General features: G+C 36.4%; 1 protein-coding gene across 1 annotated transcript; it reads right to left on the reverse strand.

Annotated features, from left to right (window-relative positions):
• Positions 1 to 824: 824 nt before the first annotated feature.
• Positions 825 to 21,060, reverse strand: LOC149846331 (CBS domain-containing protein CBSX3, mitochondrial-like). Its single transcript, XM_089996301.1, has 6 exons — positions 20,924 to 21,060; positions 20,211 to 20,487; positions 20,035 to 20,116; positions 1,482 to 1,555; positions 1,310 to 1,370; positions 825 to 1,228 (listed from the first exon to the last, which is right to left on the reverse strand). Exons 2-6 carry the CDS (start codon positions 20,466 to 20,468, stop codon positions 1,086 to 1,088), a joined length of 618 nt encoding a protein of 205 aa, XP_089852427.1. The 5' UTR covers positions 20,469 to 20,487; positions 20,924 to 21,060; the 3' UTR covers positions 825 to 1,085.
• Between the last annotated feature and the right edge of the window lie 996 nt (positions 21,061 to 22,056).

Genomic DNA, 22,056 nt, shown 5'->3' on the forward strand with positions numbered 1-22,056 from the left:
TGATATCCATAAACAAAATCTAACTTTTGAATCATGTTTATCATATTCAATTTGCTATTTTCATGTATTAAAATTGACTTCATCAAGACACTGCATGTGCACTAAGTTCAATTTAAAGGCCAAAAAATAGTAGAAAGCAACCACTATGGAACACTTCACGGGTGTGGGATGGGCAGCATGCCCTGCAAGTTTAGCCCCCGCATTGCAGCTGGCCCGGCTGCCAACCAAGCAATGGTGCACTAGTGGATATAGAAAACAAGGGTTAGAAAACTTAAAAGGTACTGTTTTTGGAAAAGAATTAACAGCCAAGCTGTTCATAATTTTGTCAAAAATCCAATTCAGAAAGAGTGGTTGTAATGTGAAAATAATGCACAGCAATATTCAGTGAGGCTGGTAGGTAAGCAAGACAACCCTTATACAATAACACTAACAGCCAAGTGGTTCATAATTTTGTCAAGTATCCAGTTCACAACGGCTAGCTGTAAAAAGAAGACAATGTATGAGAATACCTTTTCATTGTATGGACTAGCAAGGCTAGGGTTAGGCAGACCCCGATCAGATTACCGGTCAAGCATTATATTCAAATAGAAGAAACAGAAGGAAACCAGTTGGGAGGTTCAACCTTCCACTCTATTACAATCCAGGATTCCTAGACTTGCATGGCAATTCTTACCAATCCCGGTAAGAATGAGCCTTTCAAAGTTGATCCATCGGTTCTACTTGAGCTATTGATATGGGCTCTATCAAATCCCATGAGGGTAGTCCTAAAGAGCTTTGTTACTAGCCAGAAAGCTAGTCGCTGCCATTGATAACTCTCCAAGGGAGAAGAAGCAAATACACATGCAAGATTTACATCAGAAAACTAGTCAACCTGGAAGTGTTATCATCTTCTTATTACATAACTGCAGCACAGCCAGAGTTGGCTGACCAAAGGACTGACATGACCCGGTATGTACAGACAGAAAACAGGTTTTAGTTATTACCTACATTTTGGGGACAAACCCAAGACACAATCTGAAAACCTGACTTAATATTGCCAAAGTTCCTTCAGAGATTGATAAGAAAATAGTGAAACCATGTTCAGTTTAGTAACCACCTTGAATGTATGCATTCAGGCGCTCCAGCTCCTCACGGTGCTCACTCACAACAGCTCGAACAACATCACCAACGGAGACCATGCCAACCATGTCCTTGCCATCAATGACTGGGATGTGCCTGATACGGTTATCTGTTGACACAAGACAGTCAATACTCTCACCATTACAGGTTATCAAAGAAAAGATACGAGCAGATGAAATTGAAAATGCACCTGTCATCAGCTGCATAGCCCGAAGAACCTTGGTATCAGAGGTAACAGTGATAAGCTTGTTCTGTTCAAGGCAAAACACCAATAATTATGAATGCATAATCAGCAAGGAATATCTAGAGAATCCTTGGCAGCGACAGCACGAATGCGCTGAGAAGTACACAACATTTTATACCTCTTCAGTCATGATGTCTCCAACCTTGGTAGTCTTGGACGATCTTCCCTGCACAATGATTTTCCTAAGATAATCTGTCAAGAACCAAAGTCAAGTATAGGAGATATTAGATATCACCTCATCAGTGTTAACTATTAGTTTTGAGATTAAAAGTTTATATACAACACGTTTCAAAGACAAAACATTTTTTGGTCTCCTAACTTATGAGAAATAAGAACATACCAGTATAGGATGTCATAGCATGTTTTCCTTCATCATGTTACCCACACTTGCAAGCAGATGAAGATAAAGAAAAATTATATGTTAATCATAATTACTCTTTGTAGTATTTTTACCAAGTTGTACATCTGCAACCAAGCATATTAAGTTCAATTCTTGTGGTTGTGAGGAAAGGATAGGGTTGTCAGATAAGTTCCTGACATACCTATGTTCTATAGTACTAAGCAACACATGAAAGTTATCAGGCTGTGCATGGATATACTAGAAACGCATGGATGGGCGAACAACCAGTAGCAATATAACATGTATCAGTTTAATGAGACCGATACCATGGGAAACACTGTTCAGTTAAACTCAATACACTCAAATTAGGCAGATATTGTGTTTTAGATACTTAACCTAGGTCTGACATCAGAAGGAGCTGACATGTGACATGATTGAATCTCCGATATGAAATATTTTCACTTGTACCAAGAGCGTGTTCTAGGCTCCTAGTCCTAGCCAATCGAATTGAAACTTGGAATACCCACAAAGGTGGTCCTTTGGTTTTCCATCACTTGCCACAAACTAGAGATTTATAACTTATCCAAAATGTGCATTGTGGTGGAAGTTAGAGCAACCTAAAGTCCTACAAGTTTATAATTCTTTTCATCGGTGGCCTTATTGGCTTTGTGCCCTAATAAGAGACTAGAACCATGATCTTGTGGTCAATTAAACAAAAATTCAAAGTTGTAGTCCAGGGCACTGGGTAAAGTGACTGCACTGTCCACTGGGAGTACTGTTAGGAAATATATAGAGGCATGCTAGATTGAGTAGTTTCTACTGAAGGGAAGCTCATCAATCTGATTACATTGAGTGGTCACTGGTCAGCAATGCAGCAAAATATAGGACTGCAGCTATCTGTAGAAAATCAGTTGATTTGAAAATATCAATGTATTGAAAGAATTGTTTTCAGGTGTCGGTCTGTGTGCTTTATTGGAGTGGCTTAAGGATTAGGCAGTACATAACATTTTCCAGCAAGAGGCAATGACTGAGTCGGAAGAAAGGAGTTGAAATCAGAATCACAAACCAACCTAGTGGGAAAGTGAACAACTTCCTAGATTATGAAGGGGCTTAAGGACGGAAGAATGTTGTGATCCTGGATGAAATAGCATAAGCTGCAAAATTTCCATGCATCAGTTTTAGGTTCTCTGGTGAACCAGAATATAATCATGTTGAGAGGACATAGGCACAACTGATGGGGCACACTAATAGAAGAAATATTCGGAAAGCAAAAAGACCAATTGGGCGCCAAATTGTGGGTAAGGATGGGGAATTCATTGAGAAATTGATAATCAACTTTAAGGGTGCTTGGATCCCAAAACAGTTGGTCCATCAGTATCACACTGAAATGTTGATGGACCAATTGGATAGGTGGCTTGATAGGACCATTGCAAGACTAGGATACAGTAATAATGGGTGATTGTGCAAGTGCAGAATAAAAAACTATCTAGGAGAAAAGAACCACAAATTATATTGAGGATATTAAACTTTAACTATAAGTACACAGCTATCTTAGTCAACCTCAGATCAGGCTTAAGATATTCAGAACATTAAGGTTATTGGATTCATCTAAATTCCACTGAAGGATGTTAGATCTCATCACCACTGTTCTGAAACTCATCTAGGTTAAGGCATAACAAGCAACTTTTACAAGCACAAATGCTTGAATGTGAAAGAAAATTTCTCAGGATGGTTTCCACAAGGTTGAAGATTAACATCTCTTAATTTGCCGTTCATTTGAAATGCTTAGTAAACCAAAATAATGTTAATGAAAAATCTTCCCAGAAGTTCAAGATATTCACTTTTGGAAGATTATACACAAAGTTGAAGTTTGCAAAAAGTTTAATGTAATTCTAAATCATTGAAGAGAAAAGCAAAACAGGTTTAACAATTGAAAAAAATCTCACTAAGGCTCCATCCAGTTGTAAGTTGTATATATATAATATATATTGTCATACATACATATTTGTTTTATTTTGTACATATATTCATATATATGTATATAATGATGCAATAGGTAAATACCCTCTAAGGGTATTTTCATCATTTTACTCATGTAATAGTACTGTTCATTAGGAACAGTTTTTCTCTTATTTATTTTTAATCTTTTTATTTAGTGTCTTTTTTGTAAAGAGCATGGTCTCTATGGTCAAAAAACCATAGAGTCGTTGGGGGTGCCCAACGGTCACATTTGTGACCACTGGGAGCTCCCAATGACTCTATTGGGAGCTCCTAAATAGAGCCCCAGGCTCTCCCTTTGTGTATATATAGGGGTTGATCCCCTCTCTTGTAACCAATGCTTCTCTTAAGCATTTATGCTCAATAAAGATGAATATTTTTTACATTTTGTGTTTTTTTATTTAATTTCTTAATGTTTTATATATACTTAGTACTTGTGTTGTTGTCCCTTGTTGGCTATTGTTTTGTTCTATAGTAGACATGTGCTTGTGCACATTGTGATTGCGATCTTGTAATCCTTAGTGGCATTAGTTTGTGCTTATTCACTTTTGTGATCGTAATCATGTAAAGCCCTTAATGACATTGTTATTGTATTTTCCGCTATTTCATTACATGTTATTAGAGCCAAGAAATTCTTCTTGGCATTTTACCGCTTTTGGGTCTTGGGATTCTTTAGTTCGAGTTCATGCTTCGTAAAGGATTCATGATCGTGGGGCTTAGATTCAAGAAAAATATAGACCCGGTATGTATCTCACATCATTAAGTATTTCTCGTGTTATCTATTTCATGCATTATGCATGAGAAAACATTTATTTTTTTATCATTAAAATATATAAATACATATATATATATATATATATATATTTGTTATTATTATTAAAAAGAAAAAAATCTCTTTAAATGTTTTTTTTCATTGTTGGACTTGTTTTTTATTAAATATCTTATAAGACTTATTTGTTTATTTTTGAGAAATTAGATATATGTATGTCTTGAAATCATGTTTGAATATTAATTTTTCAAAACATGTTTTATTTGAACAAGTCATGATTATAAATGTCAATTCATGTTGGTATTGTTGAACTTGGTTTTGTTCTTTTTTGATAAATTGTGATATATTTTAAAATAATTTAAGATATTTCAAAATAATGATGTGTGTATTTCACGAGTATAATTTTATGAAATTTTGCTTAAACTTTTGTTTAATATTTTTTTATACTCTTGGTGTATTAAAAGTGTAACATATGAAGTGTTAAAATTTATGATCTAGCTTATAAATAATTTTTATTATTAATATTTGATCTTTATGCACTTATGATTGCCTTACATGATGAATAAGATTGTTTGCTTGTGCTCTTATGGGAAGTCATTCACTTTAATAAATGTATTTTATGGGTCTTTTGTGGGACAATAGTTATGATATTAGGTGTTTATGTTGTTGATCCTTTTTGTGGTACTTATGATTATGTTATTAGTCTCGTGGTATTATTTTACATACCTTGCATATGATTTAAAATATTGTGTTGCATACTTAGTTTTTAATAAAATATTAAGATGAGAATCATGAGAAAATTCTTTTGGAAGTTATGTGTTTCTCTCATAGTTCACCTTAGTACTTGTCCATTAATGATGGACGTATTTGTCCACTTAGATCTTTGGTGGACATGTGTATTCTTGATTAAAGACTCTTGATTCATTGCATACTTGTTATTTATAAAATATAAACTTTTATATTGTGCCCATAGTTCCTTAAATCTATCACTTGCATATATGCTTAAATTTGTCTTCATGCATGTCTTTTTTATAAGATATGTGGCTTTAAGTTACTTAAATCTATCATCTTTTATCTTTTTATGAGAATCCATGATTCGTTGTACTTGTGTATGTACTTGGTTTTTTGTATGGTTCTTTGAGAATCTCTATATATGTTTTGGTCCTCTTTAATGGCATTGATTGTCTCATAGTAGACTTGTAATCTAGATTGAGCTATCTCTCTATATAACTTGTTTATATTAACGATGCTTATAGTTGCATGTGCATATTATATTCTGTCCAACTTTTTCATCTACCATTATTGGATTTGATTTGAAACTTTGTTTTTTCAAATCAGTTGTTATATTTAAACACTTGTTTGAAAAATGATTTTCGTGAGTATTTATTGCTTTCTTATAACATTTATTGTGTCCATCACAAAATTTTATGTGATGCATAATTTCTCTTGGCCTTGTTATTTTTTATTTAGAGATGTTGGGGTGAGTTGTGTGCACCTCGTTTTATATCAATTTAGATTGTCAGCTTATGGTTTGGCTCTAACTGGTAATTGTTTAATCTCTAAATCTGAGTGTATTGTATCACTCATTTCTTGTATGGTCATTGTTATTATAGATACTTGTAACTCTATTTATCCGTGATGGCTATCTATTTTTGAAACCATGGTGTTTCGAAAAAATGATTAAATTAATATTTTTTTATAACATTAGTGTCTTCGTTACAAGTTGTCTTCCCTTTTGTGTTTCCTCATATTATGCCCCCTATCTAAGTGTCATTATATATAGACAATAGATGTTTATTCACACATTCGTGTATATTTTTAGCCCATTGTTGGCATTGTGATTATACTCTTGATCTAGTCACTGATACACTTGATTTTTTAGTGTCATTATATGCAGATAAGAGATGTTTATTCACACCTTCGTGTGTGTTTTTAGCTCATTGTTGACATTATACTCTTGATCTAGTCACTGATACACTTGATTTTTTAGTGTCATTACATATAGACAAGAGATATTTATTCACACATTCGTGTGTGATTTTATCCCATAATTAGTATTATACTCTTGATTTAGTCGCTGATAGACTTGATTTTTTAGTGTCATTATATGTAGACAAGACTTTTTTATTCACACCTTCGTGTGTGATTTTAGCCTATTGTTGGCATTATACTCTTGTTCTAGTCGATGATACACTTGTTTTTAAGTGTTATTATATATAGACAAGAGATGTTTATACACACCTTCGTGTGTGTCTAGCCCTTTAGTGGCATTATGTCTATGCTATTGTTTTAGTCGCTGATACACTTGATTTTTGAGGTTTGGAGGCTTAGTGAGATGATTGTTTGTGGTGGTCAAACTATTATTGAAGTTTGCAAAATATCACTTCTTGATATTTGTAAGAATTTAAATTTCTTCATATTTTTTGCAAATCGATGTTGTTTTGCAAATATCAATATGTGAGATTTTTAAAATCTCTCTTTGAAATTTCTAAACTTTTACTTCTTGTTTTTATGAAAAATGTTTATTGATAAAATCTCCAAGCATTTTTGCAATAATTATAATAATCTTATTCTTTATATTGTTAGTCCTTTTGTGTGGGACTCTTTGTGGGTTTTATGAGTGTGTTCCTTAAATAAACACTTGTGTATTGTTCACTTGATATTGATGGGCACTTTGGTTCATAATTGAAGGTACTTGATTCTTTATATTAAATTCATGCATGTCATGTACATTTTATTAATAAAAATAGTTATTTTTTTATTGTCATTTCATGCAAGGTTTTAAAACCCGTGACTCGGAACTCGACTCGTTCTTTATTGACTCGTGACTCGGCAGGTCAACTCGGTGACTCGGACCGGGTTTTGTTAACTTTTGATTTTAAAAGAAAAACAATATATAATTTGTCTGAAACCATGTTTTTGAGTAAACATAGTCTCCAAATGTCTGTAAGAATATAAAAACAACTGCGAAGAGCTATAGAGGTTTGCTTGAATAATTGAATTTGATATCTATACAAGCACTTTGACTAATTCATGACTTGAATTAGAGGATTTGGTCACCATGAGTTCAGTATGCTACTACCTAAGGTTCCTAAAATGGCCAATCATATATGCTAGCTTGTTTTAAAAGTTTTAATTCCCTCTAACAAATCCATAAATGTAAAACAGGGATATATGTGCATATTGAAAGTTTACAGAATGCCCAATATCAACATAAATAAGCAATTTTCTCATGTATAAAACTATGCAGGAAATATATTAATGACACAACTATAAAAAGACTACTAATATTTGAATATGTACAATGCTTGTTCACATAACAAATGGATGATGAAACCTAAATGTGACTTCCCATAGGCACAGTTGACCCGCCATATATAGTGAGAATCATTTCTTTAAAATATTTTGCTAAAATAAGTTGATAACACAGGGTGAACAGTAGTTCGAACAACATGGTGATTTTATTCTATGGATTTAAATGCTTTTTTATCTTTAAATGATTTTTATTTTCTTTTTTATACAAAATCTGGGGGTAACCCTTGTTAAAATATATGTACTTATATATTTCGAAACTGTAATTTGAAACTCAAAAAACAAATTTCAAACATCCCAAAACTCGCCCGAGTCAAGCCGAGTCAGGCCAAGTCAAGCCGAGTCAAGCCCGAGTCAAGCCCGAGTTTTGGGGTTCACCTATCCAGTATTCTTAGTATTTCATGCTAAATGAAATACTTCTAATCCATAGTGGGATCTCATGTATTTTGTAGTGCTTTGTACAATATGTATAAGCCTAAAAGACTAATCCCAGAGGGCCACCCTCCAGCTTGACTATTAGCAAAAGAAAAGTATTGATTTATGAGAATATTTTGGTGAAGTAACAATACTCTTGTTAATAAATATAGAGAGGTATTGACTCTAAGTACAATGCCTGAGGCTCATCCTTTGCTGTTAACAAGGCATCTCCTTCTCTCTCAGGCATCGCCATTGCCCTTGAAAAATTACAGCATTATGGTATTTTTCATAAATCAGGGATAGAATATTCTGAAAGATGCAAATTGGGGAGGGAAACATCTTTCTTCATAAAATACACCACATGACAGGTGCTTTGCACAAGAATGGTGTGACATGTTTTCTACACTATTCCTATTCCTGCAATTAATGATTCATGCAACTTCTGGTGTAAAACCCACCCGACTCTATTCCCACAATTAATGGTCCATGCAACTGCTGGTGTAAAACCCACCAAACAGAGTCAGGTGGGAAAAGATAAACATTAAAAAAAATAGATTTTTGAAATAATGGCGAAGATGGTGTTAAAATGTAATTATTAATCTCGCTGTATGTACATATATATATATATATATATTTTGCTCATAATAACCCGAAAAGGGTATTTCTGTAATTTCTTATTTTATGTATATTCCATTTGGAATATGATTGTATTTTTTTCTTTTATTTTTTCTTTTCTTCATTTCTTTTTTTTTATGTTTTGTGGATTGTGCCACCTAGGGAAGGCTCCCCAAAAGAGTCGTTGGGGCCTCCCAACGACTCCTTTGGGAGCCCCTTATGTGGCTCCTTTTGTTGTGCATAAATATGGGTGTTTTCCCTTGTAAATGATCAAGCTTGAGAGCTCAAGCTCTTGTTTCATTTTTAATATATTTTTCATTTTCATGCCTTTGTGCATGATTATATTTTCTTACGCTTTTGTGCGTACTTGTTCAAGTGTTATTTGAGTGCCCTTATGCACATCTCTTGTCAGGTATTTGCAGAGTTACCGGAAGCGCCTAGGTAAGTGGGGAAGCGCACTTTCCCAAAGCACGCTTTGGAAGCGCGAAACTTTGCGCTTCTGAAACGCGCGGAGAAGTGCCATTTTTTAATGGGAAGCACGCTGCCCTTTTATGGGAAGCACACTTCCCTTTAATGGGAAACACGCTTCCCTTTTATGGGAAGCGCACTTCCCATTACACTTCTCCCTCGCTTCCTCCATTTTTTCAATTTTTTTTGTATTTTTTTTTTCGCTTCCGCCTCGCTTCCGAGACGATTCCCGATTCGCTCCTAAGTGGTCTGACGCTTCCCACTTCCTAAAATTTTGAAAGTGCCTCGCTTCCCGCTTCCCGTATCGCTTCCTCAACTGACAACCATGGGTATTTGTGCTTGTATGTGTATTGTCTCTTCGTAGACATTTTCACATGGTATCAAAGCTTGGTTAAAGATTAAAGATCGTGTGATTCTTCATTTTTTTGGTTGCTTCAAAAAACGTGCATTTGGTTTCTTAGAGGTTGGAGTGGGGGCTTCTCTTCCTTCATTATTTTAGAAGGGCATTACAAGTAAGACTTAAAAATCTTATTGTGGTACGTATTTCTTCTTTCATCTTTCCTCTCTAATAGGTGAAAAGGAGTCTCATTTCTCTCTTGGATTTAAACTCGCTCCAACTATCACGTTTGGGCTGGAAACATGGAGGCTCACATAAAAGGAAAAGGTCTTTGGGGTTATATGCAAAGCACAATCCCGGAACCGAAACCAAAAATCACCTTGACGGAGAAAGGTGAAATTAAGATCCTTGAAGGAGAGGAAAGAGCCAAAGCCCTTGAGGAATATTCGAAAAAGCATGATGAATGAGAAATGAAGAATTTCAAAATATTGTCTTTGATTTTTTCTTCCGTTGAGACCAAAATCAACGCGAATATTATCAAATTCAAAAAGGTTTCTCAAGCATGGAAATATCTTGAGAAAACGTATACTTCTAGGAACTTGTCCCATAAATATTACCTTCAAAAGAAGGCGCTAACTCTTCTTCAAGGCGAAATGGCCATTAGGAAATATTTCGCCGAACTTTCTTCCATTTGGGATGAGCTTGCTATGCTCGAACCAAAATGGAGTGGAGAGGAGATTAAATTTCGTCACAAACAATTAGAAGATCGATTCTTCAATTTTTTGAATGGGCTAAGGCCTGAATTTAAGCAAACAAGGTCTTCTATTTTGTCATCTTTCACTCCCCCTTCTCTTGAGGATGTTCTCACCAAATTAAGTGGGGAAGAAACCCGTATGGGTATAAGTAAGAAAGGGTCTTATGTGCTTGCGATTTCATCCAATTTCGAAGACAATGATGGGGTCAATGCGGTGTCTAAGCCTGGAAACAATTTAAGAGCCTATTGTCCCCTCATTTTAAAAATCAAAATCAAGGAGAAAATGGTGGACAAGGTGAAAAAAAGGATTATAGCAAAATTATTTGTCATTTTTGTAAAGAACCAGGGCATATCAAACCCATTTGTCCCAAGTGAAAGAAGTTGTTAGCCATGGCCACCACTTCTCAGTCGCAAAAGAAGAAGACCTCTTCAAGTGGATCTCTTTCACTAAACCAAATTGTGGAGGCACTTCAACCTCTCCTCAAGGGAGCCATCTTAGGAGCCATCGTGTCTTCTTTCTCTCCTCCAGGTAAAACTTCTTGGCTTTTGGATTCAGGTGCGTCTTTTCATATGTCCCCAAACATGTATTCTCTTTCTGAATATTCAAAAAATAGTTCTTCATCTTTTGTTTCTACTACGGATGGGACTTCTCTTGAAATTAAAAGTGTTGGGAATTTTGAAACTCAAACCTTTTTCATCCCCAAAATTAGATTTATACCAAAATTAAACTTGAACCTTCTCTCTGTTTCTCAACTCTTGGACAATGGATGTGATATTAAATTTTTCTCTTATAAATGTTTAATACAGGATCGCCAGTCCGAGAAATTGATTAGGGAAGGCTCTAGGAAGGGAAACTTATATTATATGGACTCTCTTCAAGTTCCTAAAAATTCTTTTTGTAATGTTGCCCAACATAAAGATATAAATGTTTGGCAAAAAAGACTTAGTCATCTCAATATCACCAAGTTATCTTATTTGTATTTTGCTAAAAATCTTTGTAAAGATACATTATCTTGTACTGATTGCATTCTTGAAAAAAATAAGAAGTATGCCTTTTGAACAAAGATCCATGTTTACTTCTAAACCTTTCGAAATTGTTCATTCGGATGTTTGGGGACCGGCACCTGTTGTTTCAAAATGAGGGTTTGCCTATTATGTGATTTTTGTAGATGATTTTTGTAGGTATTCTTGAATATATTTTCTTATACATAAGCATGAAGTTTTTTCATGCCTTAAATCATATCATGTGATGATTAAAAATCAGTTTAATAGCGATTTAAAGATATTTAGAACCGATTCTGGAGGAGAATATCTCGCAAATGAATTCAAGAAGTATCTTGAAAATAGTGGTATTGTTCATCAAAGGTCATGTCCTAAAACACCTCAACAAAATGGGTTGGATGAAAGAAAACATAGGCATATCATTGAAACCACTCGAACTCTTGTTATAGCTCAAAATATTCTAAAAAAAAAATTGGGCCGAAGCGGCTCTTGCATCTGTCTATCTTATCAATAGTTTATTATCTAAAAATTTGGGTAAATTCTCTCCTTTTGAAACATTATATAAAAGGGAACCTTATTATAACAGATTGTGAATTTTTGGTTGCAAACGCTTTGTTCTTACAGATAAGAATGACAAACTTTCACCTAAATTTATTTTGTCTTTCTTGGATATTCCGAGACTCAAAAAGGCTTTCGCTGTTACGATTTTAAAAATGATAAGTTATATGTTTCAAGAAATGTGTCATTTTTGGAAAAAATGACTCTCACCACAAAAATGTTGACTATTCTTTCTTATTTGACCTATTATCTAGTAATGATGATATCTCTAGTGATGATGAAATATCATTAAACCATGATAATGATAATGAAGTAGACATTAACGACTTCAACTCACCCGGTACTCAAGAAGACAGAACAACAAATGACCCAATAACTCGTAGAGATAGAAATACTTTCAGAAGTGCAATTGAGCAATATAGTGATTCTATTCCCACACATGATCGCAGAAGATCTGAAAGAAATAGGAAGCCTCCAACAAGATTTGTCTCTTTTGACTCTTTTCCACCTAAGTATAGAGTTTGTCTTAGTGCCATTTATTCTTATTTTGAACCAAAAAATTTTGAGGAAGCTAAAAAATATGTCTAATGGTAAGAACTAAGAAGCTATGGAAAATGAACTTAAAGCTCTTAGGAAAGCTAACACGTGGGAATTTCAAACTCTACCTTTTGAAAAGAAAACTATAGGTTGTCGTTGGGTGTTTAAAGTTAAGACTAAGAACGATGGATGTCTAGAGAGGTATAAACCCCGCTTAGTCGCGAAAGGGTATGGTCAAAAATATGGAATTGACTACGAAGAGACATTTGCACCCGTAGCACAAATGGTTACAGTCAGATGTCTCATCACTATTGCGTCTATTAAAAAATAGAACATTTTTCAAATGGATGTTAAAAATGTCTTTTTAAATAGTGATCTTAATGAAGAAGTTTATATGGATGCCCCACCAGGTATGAAAGTTCCTAAAGATAAAGTTCTTCATCTTCGGAAAGCTCTCTATGGTTTGAAACAGGCACCCAAAGCCTGGTATGACAGATTTAACAATGTTATGTTAGAAAATGGATTCTCTTCTTGTTATACAGATAATGTATTATTTATCAGAAAATCTGATGCAGGTATTGTGATATTATTATTATATGTTGATGATATGTTAATAACAGGTGATGATGTCAAAGGAGTCAAGGATATCAAATTCGTCTTGACTTCGAAATTTGAAATGTCAGACTTAGGGTTTTTGACATATTTTTGGGGAATTGAGGTTGCTTACTCCCAACGTGGTTATTTTCTATCTCAAACTAAACTTGCTTATGAGATTATTGGCAGGTCAGGAATCTCATATGACAAAATTTGCGAAACTCCTGAAATAATGGGCTCGAAAATAAAGATCGACGGAATTCCTCTGACCGATCCTACTCCTTACAGACAACTGGTAGGCTCACTAATGTATCTTAGCATCACTCGGCCTGATTTATCACATATGATCCATATTGTTAGTCAGTTTCAACATGCTCCCACAATGGTTCATATAAGTGTTGTTCTTTGCATCATCGGATACTTAAAGGGAACTGCAAATAAGGGAGTATTTTTGTCTTCATCTTCTAAATTAAAGTTAATTGACTATACTGATTCTGATTGGGGAGGTGACCCCAATAACTGTCCCTCTACCACTGGTTTCTGTGTTTTCTTAGGTGAATCGTTGTTCTCTTGGAGGTGCAAGAAGCAACAAAAGATCTTTTTGTCCTCCACCGAAGCTGAATATCGAGCCATAACATCCACAACCATGGAAATTGTATGGATTTGGCATCTTCTAGAAGATATGGGAGTCTATATTAAAAAGCCAACAAAGTTATGTTGCGATAACAAAAGTGCAATTTATATTGCCAAGAATCATACTTTTCATGAACGCACGAAGCATATAGAGATGGATTGTCACTATGTCAGGAAAGAATACTTGAAGAAGATCATTGATCTCCCGTATCTGAGGTATGAGTACCAACTGGCTGATTTCTTCAGTAAGGCTCTTTGTTCGCCTAGATTTAATTTTCTTCTTGGCAAACTTGCGGTTATCGCACCGTAAGTTTGAGGGGGTGTTAAAATGTAATCATTAATCTCGTTGTATGTACATATATATATATATTTTTGTATATATATAGAGATACATATACATATCTCTCTCTCTCTCTCTCTCTCTCTCTATATATATATATATATATATATATATATATATATATTGCTCATAATAACCCGAAAAGGGTATTTCTGTAATTTCTTATTTTACGCATATTCCATTTGGAATATGATTGTATTTTTCTTCTTTTATTTTTTCTTTTCTTATTTTCTTTTTTTACTTTTTGTGGATTGTGCCACCTAGGGAAGGCTCCCCAAAAGAGTCATTGGGGAGCCCCCAACGGTCACAAATGTGACCGTTGGGGGCTCCCAACGACTCCTTTGGGAGCCCCCTATGTGGCTCCTCTTGTTATGCATAAATAGGGGTGTTTCCCCTTGTAAATAATCAAGCTTGAGAGCTCAAGCTCTTGTTTCATTTTCAATATATTTTTCATTTTCATGCCTTTGTGCATGATTATATTTTCTTACTCCTTTGTGCGTACTTGTTCAAGTGTTATTTGAGTGCCTTTGTGCACATCTCTTGTGAGGTATTTGTGCTTGCATGTGTATTGTCACTTCGTAGACATTTTCACACCCAACCGAGGGGTCGAGGTTGCCGGGCTTCCTCCCCTTTCCTCTCTCTCTCTCTCTCTCTCTCTCTCTGTTACGATGCCGGCAGCTATGGCTGCTAGCCTCTCTTATTCAAACATGCCGGCAACCATGGCTGCCAGCTTCCTCGTTTCAAATACGTCGGAGCCATGGCTGCCGGCCTTCTAAAAAGAAAAACACAAAGAAACTAAGGAAGAAAGAAAACAGGGGGAGGGTTTACCTTTGGTGGCCGTCGAGCGCTCTGACAGCTTCCTCCCTCTCCCTTGCTCTCTCAATCTCTCTCTCTATTCTCACTGCAATTCTCTTTCACTGTTTCGATGGGGTAGGGAGACCCATTGTGATGGCTATTTATAGAGTCGTCACGGTAGGTGAGGATAAGCCTCACCCCCCACAGAAATCGTGGTCAATCTAGGGGTAAACCAGACCGAGTCGGGTCTCTTGAGACTCAGTTGCATCGGTTTGGGTCACCCAAACCGAACTAACTCGAGAAAAAAGAAAGAAATAAAAAGAAAAAGAAGTTCTCGACCGACCAAACAGTCCGAACTAACTCGGTATGACCGAACCGGTTTGGATGTGAACCCAGACGAGGTCGGGTCTGACTAAGACCAACTCGGTTCGGGTCAGTCCAGACCGAGTCTGGTCAGCGAGTCTTGAACTTGACTCGATCGACCGAACCGGGTCGAGTCTAACAGGGTCTCAATTTCCTATTGGGGTCAGGATTGAGCTGCACTAGACTGAGTCTAGGTCTAGTTCGATCTAGTTGATCTGGACCGATCCAAGTTAAACTAGACCCAGACAGAACTGAGTCTGGATCTGGATTGATCAATCCTGAATCCATATCAGAATTTGATCTAGATCCAGTTTAAGATTATTCTGATCAATTCTAGATCCAAAATATAACTGGATCTAGATCAAGTCCATAGCTAGATAGATCAGTTTTGGATCCAGATCAAAATTGGATCTGGATCTAGTTTGTAATTAATTATGGATCTAGTTTGGAATTGAACTGGATTCAGCTCAGTCTGTTCTGGATTCGATCAATTCCGGTTTCTAACAGGAACCGAACTGAACCAGTCCAGAGATAGAACTGAATTAATCCATTTTGTCCCTGATTGAGACAGAACTGAACCCAGTTAAAACAGTTTAGGTCTAGTCCAGTTACACCAAACTGGACAAGGATCCACACCAGTTAGTAAGTGGATCTATTATGGATTTTTTAGAGTTCAATTGAGTTTGAACCCAAACCCAGTTGGGTTTGGACTTGGTTCAGTAAACCTAGTGTTCTAAACTCACAATGAACCCGATCTGACCTTAGCTGAGTCAAGCCAAATCATAGATAGTTGAAATAACCAAATTACCCTTGTATATGTGACCCGATACCAAGATAGTAAAATAAGCATAACTTCGCACCCTAAACTCAAAATTGAGTGAGGTTTTGGTACATTAGGTTCATATCACGGAGAGGAATCTGCCTATCATGTGGTTCTGGCCAAACTAGGGGCATAGAAATCGAGGTCTGACAGACCACCTCGAGAGGAGTATTTTGATAATTTTGATAAAATATAAATAATGTCAATTTATTAATATAAACACAAGTGTGATGATCAAACACTATTATTAGAGCCACGTGAGACTCGACGGTGACTAGAGTGCAACGTTCACATTCGAAGTAAGAAAATTTATAAGCATTTTAATTAATAAAACATTGTATGTTGATGCCTTTGTAAATTAGACCACATGAAATCATGTTATATTGAGATCATGGTTGAATTCTAATAAGTTTGCAACTGCATGATACAAAAACAATTTCTTTGTGATTAGAGAATGAATGCATGTGAATTAGTCCTGAATGCCATAAATGATTTCAATTATATGTGATATTTCAACATGGGTCGCAAGTATTGAATTATTGTATGTTAGAGGAAATGCATATATGAGTTTGTTAAAAACTTAAAAATACATGAATGAGAACACAGTTCTTAAGATGAAATTTGAGTCACATACTGGTTACATAGGTGCTATTGTAACTTGAAAAGAACCCCATATGGTCGTCTAATGGATCTAGAACAGTTATAATAATTAAAAAGGTTGTGACAGTTGTAATCTTCTTCTCCGCGCCTTACGCCTCATGCCTCAGGCTTGCGTCTTGAGGCATAGAGGGTCGCGCCTCAAGGCGAGGCATGTCTTTTGTGCCTCAAGGCACGCCTTTTGCGCCTCAAGGCGCGTTTTTGATAATGCTGAGTGTGAGTCTAAAACTCAGTAAGGATTGAATTACAAGCAAAATAAACTCAAATTACAATTATAGTGGACTCTAAGCCCCTAGTCTTATTTTAGTTTTCGATCACACATCACACACAGGTTTGTGTCTTTTAATTTTCCCCAATTTCTCACTTGATTCTCACAAGTTAGCATATTTTCGGTACTAACTACTAACTATTTCGACTATACCGGTAATAGTTTACTATAGGCGTAGCAACCCGTGTAGAATACCTCAATTCTACGGTGTTAGCCAAACTATGAATCACTCTCACTCAGTCCACTGTAGTGTAGGACCCCCGGTAGCAAGCCGATAAGTCAGAAGTCTACAACTATACTTGCCCCAAGGTTTTTTTGTGGTTCACGCTACTTTTTAATCTAACTCTAGAGTCTCAAATCTCTTGATGAAACCCTAAAATTCTCTAAGACATATGCATCTTACATGAACTCTCACTCAAGTTTATTTTCACTGTCTCCCGACAAGTGTTCTCAGGGAACATTCTCGTTCAAGTATTCTCAAGGGATAAGTCCTAGGGTTCTGAGGTTCACCAGATCTTGTCTCTACATATATAAATCTTGAGGACCCCAACAATGGCGACTCGCATGCAGACGACCATTAGGCGGCCATTTCCACCATCTTCGTTGGTGATTTATGAGGTTCTTAGCATACTATAGTATTTCAAGTTATAGTAACACCTTTGTAACCAGTATAGGACTCAAATATCGTCTTGAGAACTCTCTTCTCATGCATGTATTTCTAAGTTCTTAACAAACTCATGTATGCATTTCATCTAACATACAATAATTCAATACATGCAACTGATGCTGAAATATCACATATATATGAAATCATTTATGGCATAACTAATTCGCATGCATTCATTCTCTAATCACAAAGAAATTGTATTTCTATCATGCAGTTGCAAACTCATTAAAATTCAATCATGATCTCAAGCAAACATGATTTCATGTGGTCTAATTTACAAAGGCATCAACATACAATGTTTTATTAATTAAAATGCTTATAATTTTTCTTACTTCGAATGCGAATGTTGCACTCTAGTCACAGTCGAGTCTCAAGTGGCTCTAATAATAGTGTTTAATCATCACACTTGTGTTTATATTGATAATCAGACATTATTTATATTTTTTCAAATTTAACAAAATACTCCTCCTGTGATAGTCTGTCATACCTCGATTTTTGTACCCCTGGTTTGGTCAAAGCCATAAAATAGACAAATTCCTCTCTATGATATGAACCCAATGCACCACACCTCACTCAATTCTGAGTTCAGGGAGAGAAGTTATGCTCATTTTACTATCTTGATATCAGGTCACATAAACAAGGGTAATTTGATCATTTCAACTATCTATGATTTGACTTGACTCAGCTAAGGTTAGACCAGGTTCATTATGAGTTTAGAACACTAGGTTTACTGGTCGTAGTCCAGCCCCAAATGGTTTTGAGTTCAAACTCGATTGAACTCTCAAACATCCATAATGGGTCCGCTCACTAACCGATGTGGATCCTTATCCAGTTTGGTGTAACTGGATTGGACCCAAACTGTTTCAACTGGGTTTAGTTCTGTCTCAATTAAGGATAGACTAGACTGGTTCAATTCTGTCCCAATCAGGAACAGGCTGGACCGGTTCACGAAATCGTGTCAGCCTAGATATAGAGAGACTACATTATGCATGCTTAAAAAATGGGTGAACCTCAAAACCCTAGGACTTGTCTCTTGAGAATACTTAAATGAGAATGTCCTTTGAGAATACTTGTCGGGGAGACAGTGAAAATGAGCTCGAGTGAGAATTCACGTGAGATGTACATGTCCTACGAAATTTTAGGGTTTCACCGAGAGATTTGGGACTCTAAAGTTAGATTAAGATATAGCATGAACCACAAAAAACCATGGGGCAGGTATAGTTGTAGACTTTTGACTTACCGGCTTGCTATCGGAGGTCCTACACTACAGTGAACTGAGTGAGCGTGGTTCATAGTCTGGCTAACACCATAGAATTAAGATATTCTACACGAGTTGCTACGCCCACAGTAGACTATTATCGGTATAGCCAAAGTAGTTAGTGGTTAGTATTGAGAGTATGCTAACTTATGAGAATCAAGTGAGAAATTGGAGGAAATTAAAATACACACACCTTTGTGTGATGTGTGATCGAAAACTAAAATAAGACTAGGTACTTAGAGTCCACTACAATTGTAATTTGAGTTTATTTTGCTTGTAATTCAATCCTTACTGAGTTTTAGACTCACACCCTTTTTAATTATTACAATTGTCTAGGTGACTTGAGACATGATTTGGTGATTAAGATGCCGCCAACCTTTTTTGGTGATTAAGATGTCGCCAACCTTCTTCAAGACGTAGGTGGAATCGTCTTTCAGCAGAACAGTTTCTCTTTTCTTTTATTTATTGAACTTGAGAGGCGATGTCTCATTTGGATGATGTAGCCTTTATAGCTTATGTGGGATTGCTATAAATTTTTTTTTTCAAATTAATGATGTTCATTTGAAAAAAAAAATGGTGCCATGTTTATGTGTGCAACTTTGGTACCGTATTTCCCTTTGGAAAGTAATACCCACTAACCCGGACTCCAGAGGTCTCGGATCCGGGTGTTAGAACTAAGTTTATAAAGTAATCTTTTACATGGTTATTTGCTGGAGTCCTTGGTTCTGTTTATAACTTTATTTTGGTTCCATTTACCTCATCTGGAAGCATCTTCATCCCCAAGCACTTCTCAACACAAGTTGGAAGCATATCATACAAACCTACGATTACCAACAATCAGACCACCAAACACCGAATTCAATTCCCAGATCACAATTAAGAGAAAAGCAAAAAAGAACACTACTATAAAAGAAACAAACTACTGAATGAGATGTGAATGAAATAATCACAATGCTTGAGTTAATTATCCAAATGATCACAATTTCATCAGAGCTAAAGAATGCTGATCTCCTTAACTATCATTAGTTTCTTATTTCTTGCCAAAACAAGAACAGGGTACCAACATGAAAACTCAGCATCCATCAACAAAAAGAGACTCTGAAATACAGCATCACTAAATCACTCGCTTCATGTCAATCAAGAAGCATGTGAAAAGCAATCTGAAGTACCTCGTTCTGTGATGATCCCTGCGATTGATTTCTGTTGCCCTGGTTTCACCACCACCAGAGCACCCACATTGTTCTGCGTCATCTGCAACAAATCAAAGCCTATCAATTCCCCCTCCCTCCAACCAAAACAAACAAGACCATGAAACGCCAACGATGCGGAAAACCCGGAAACTTACCGACTTCACCGCATCATAGACGGTGTCTTCGGTGGTGCACCAGAGCCAGGAACCATCCCCACCCTTGCCCTTGGATTTTAGGATATCCGAGATGATGGTGCTCTCGAACCCCTGCTCCTCCAACTGAGCCGAAGAGAGTGACTCCGCCTGCGAAAGGAGGGCCGGGCGCACGCCTGGCTGGACGAGACGCACATGGCTCAGAACGGCGCACCGGAAAACCCCACCGTGGGATTGAATCGCTCTGATCACTCCTTGCATTTTTGGATGCTAGTCTTGGCTGAAACACCAAATAAAGAAAACCACCAAGGGAAGAACGCAAAGTAAGAAATCCTCATAACTCCAATTTCTACACATGATCAGAATTTTAGGGATTCGAGATTCAGAGAAACTAACACACACATAGAGACAGAGAAAGAGAATCGGTCATTCCTTTTATTCCAAAGAAGGTTTGTAGTGCTTCTGGTTGATGATTTCTTATATTGATCATTTTCATCAAACAAATTCATAACGGAGAGAAGATGATGATGATGATGATCAAATGTATAGAGAGAGAGAGAGAGTTGTTGCTTTGATCCCATCGAAGGGTAGCACTTCTGATTGATGATTCCTTATATTGGACTTTTTCATCGAGACAAATGCAGACAGACACAGAGTTCATGGTGGAGAGAGAGAGAGAGAGAGAGAGAGAGAGAGATGGTAGTAGTGAAGCTCACTCTAAAGAGCTCAAAATCTGTCCAAGATGAAAACCAGTCTCGGAGTTCCTCCGCCGCCAGATAGGAGAGAAAAGGATTGTTGGAGCTCTTTTGAGAGAGAGAGAGAGAGAAGATAGGGTTTGTTAGGATAATTTTTTCATTTTATACTATCATTTGTCTTTCTTTATGCACAGTCTACAGCATCATGTTAATGGAGTTATTGGAGCAGAGGGATAGACAGTGACCCCACTTTCTAATAACATTAATAATATTAATACTAATAGCAATAATATGATAAATAATATTAATAGCAAATAATTGTTAAACTCTCAAGTAGTCTCATACTTTTGGAAAGCCTCATCATCTCAACCATTGGAGACTCCACGTGTTTTCATCTTGGATGAAGGATTTGGTCCCACAAAAAAAAGTATGTAAATCCCAGACCCCTGGATTTCAGGGATCTCAGGGATCTTACTGTTTTGGCTTTAGAGAGTTAGCGGTTGTTACTGTAGTTTGTTTGAACTGATCTCACTGATTTGGATGTTCTTGGAAGCAACAAAATATTGAAGTGTTTTCTAAAAGAAAAATTGGGTAAATATTGTCTATCTCCAAGATGGACGGTGTACAACAGTTTGTGGTTGTGCTTGGTGGGTAGGGATGATAGTGGATAAGGGATGGAGGACATGAAACAGGAAATGGAGTTAAAATCAAAACTCATGGAGGAGATAGGGGTAAAGATGGTCTTACTTTTGCCTGTCCTTGGTCATCCTTAAAGAAATTACTATTGTACATTTATACATATTATAAAATCTTATATATATCGCTGACCTAGAATGATTTTTTTTTTTTTTCATATCCCCGGCCCCACTTGTTTTGGGACGAAGGCGTAGTTGTTGTCAGTGTCCATGTCGCAGTGACGGAGCGTGTCTGCTAGTATCATCGAAGACACCCAAAATGTCGTCCCTGTGACAGATTAGAGCTAACAGTTTTGTTAATGAGAGGGCAAGAGTAGTGGTAGACTTAGGGTGGTTGGTAGGAGCTGTCAGTGCACGTTTCTTTGTGGTGGGACGTTGCTGGTTCAAACCTCAATAGTACCTTGAATAATAACTGGTGGAGGTTTGCCTAACCCCAGCTTGCTTTTAATAAAAAAAAGA

This window comes from Nuphar pumila, chromosome 2 (assembly GCF_984573655.1).
Source record: "Nuphar pumila chromosome 2, dmNupPumi1.hap1.1, whole genome shotgun sequence".
Classification (NCBI taxonomy): Eukaryota; Viridiplantae; Streptophyta; class Magnoliopsida; order Nymphaeales; family Nymphaeaceae; genus Nuphar; species Nuphar pumila.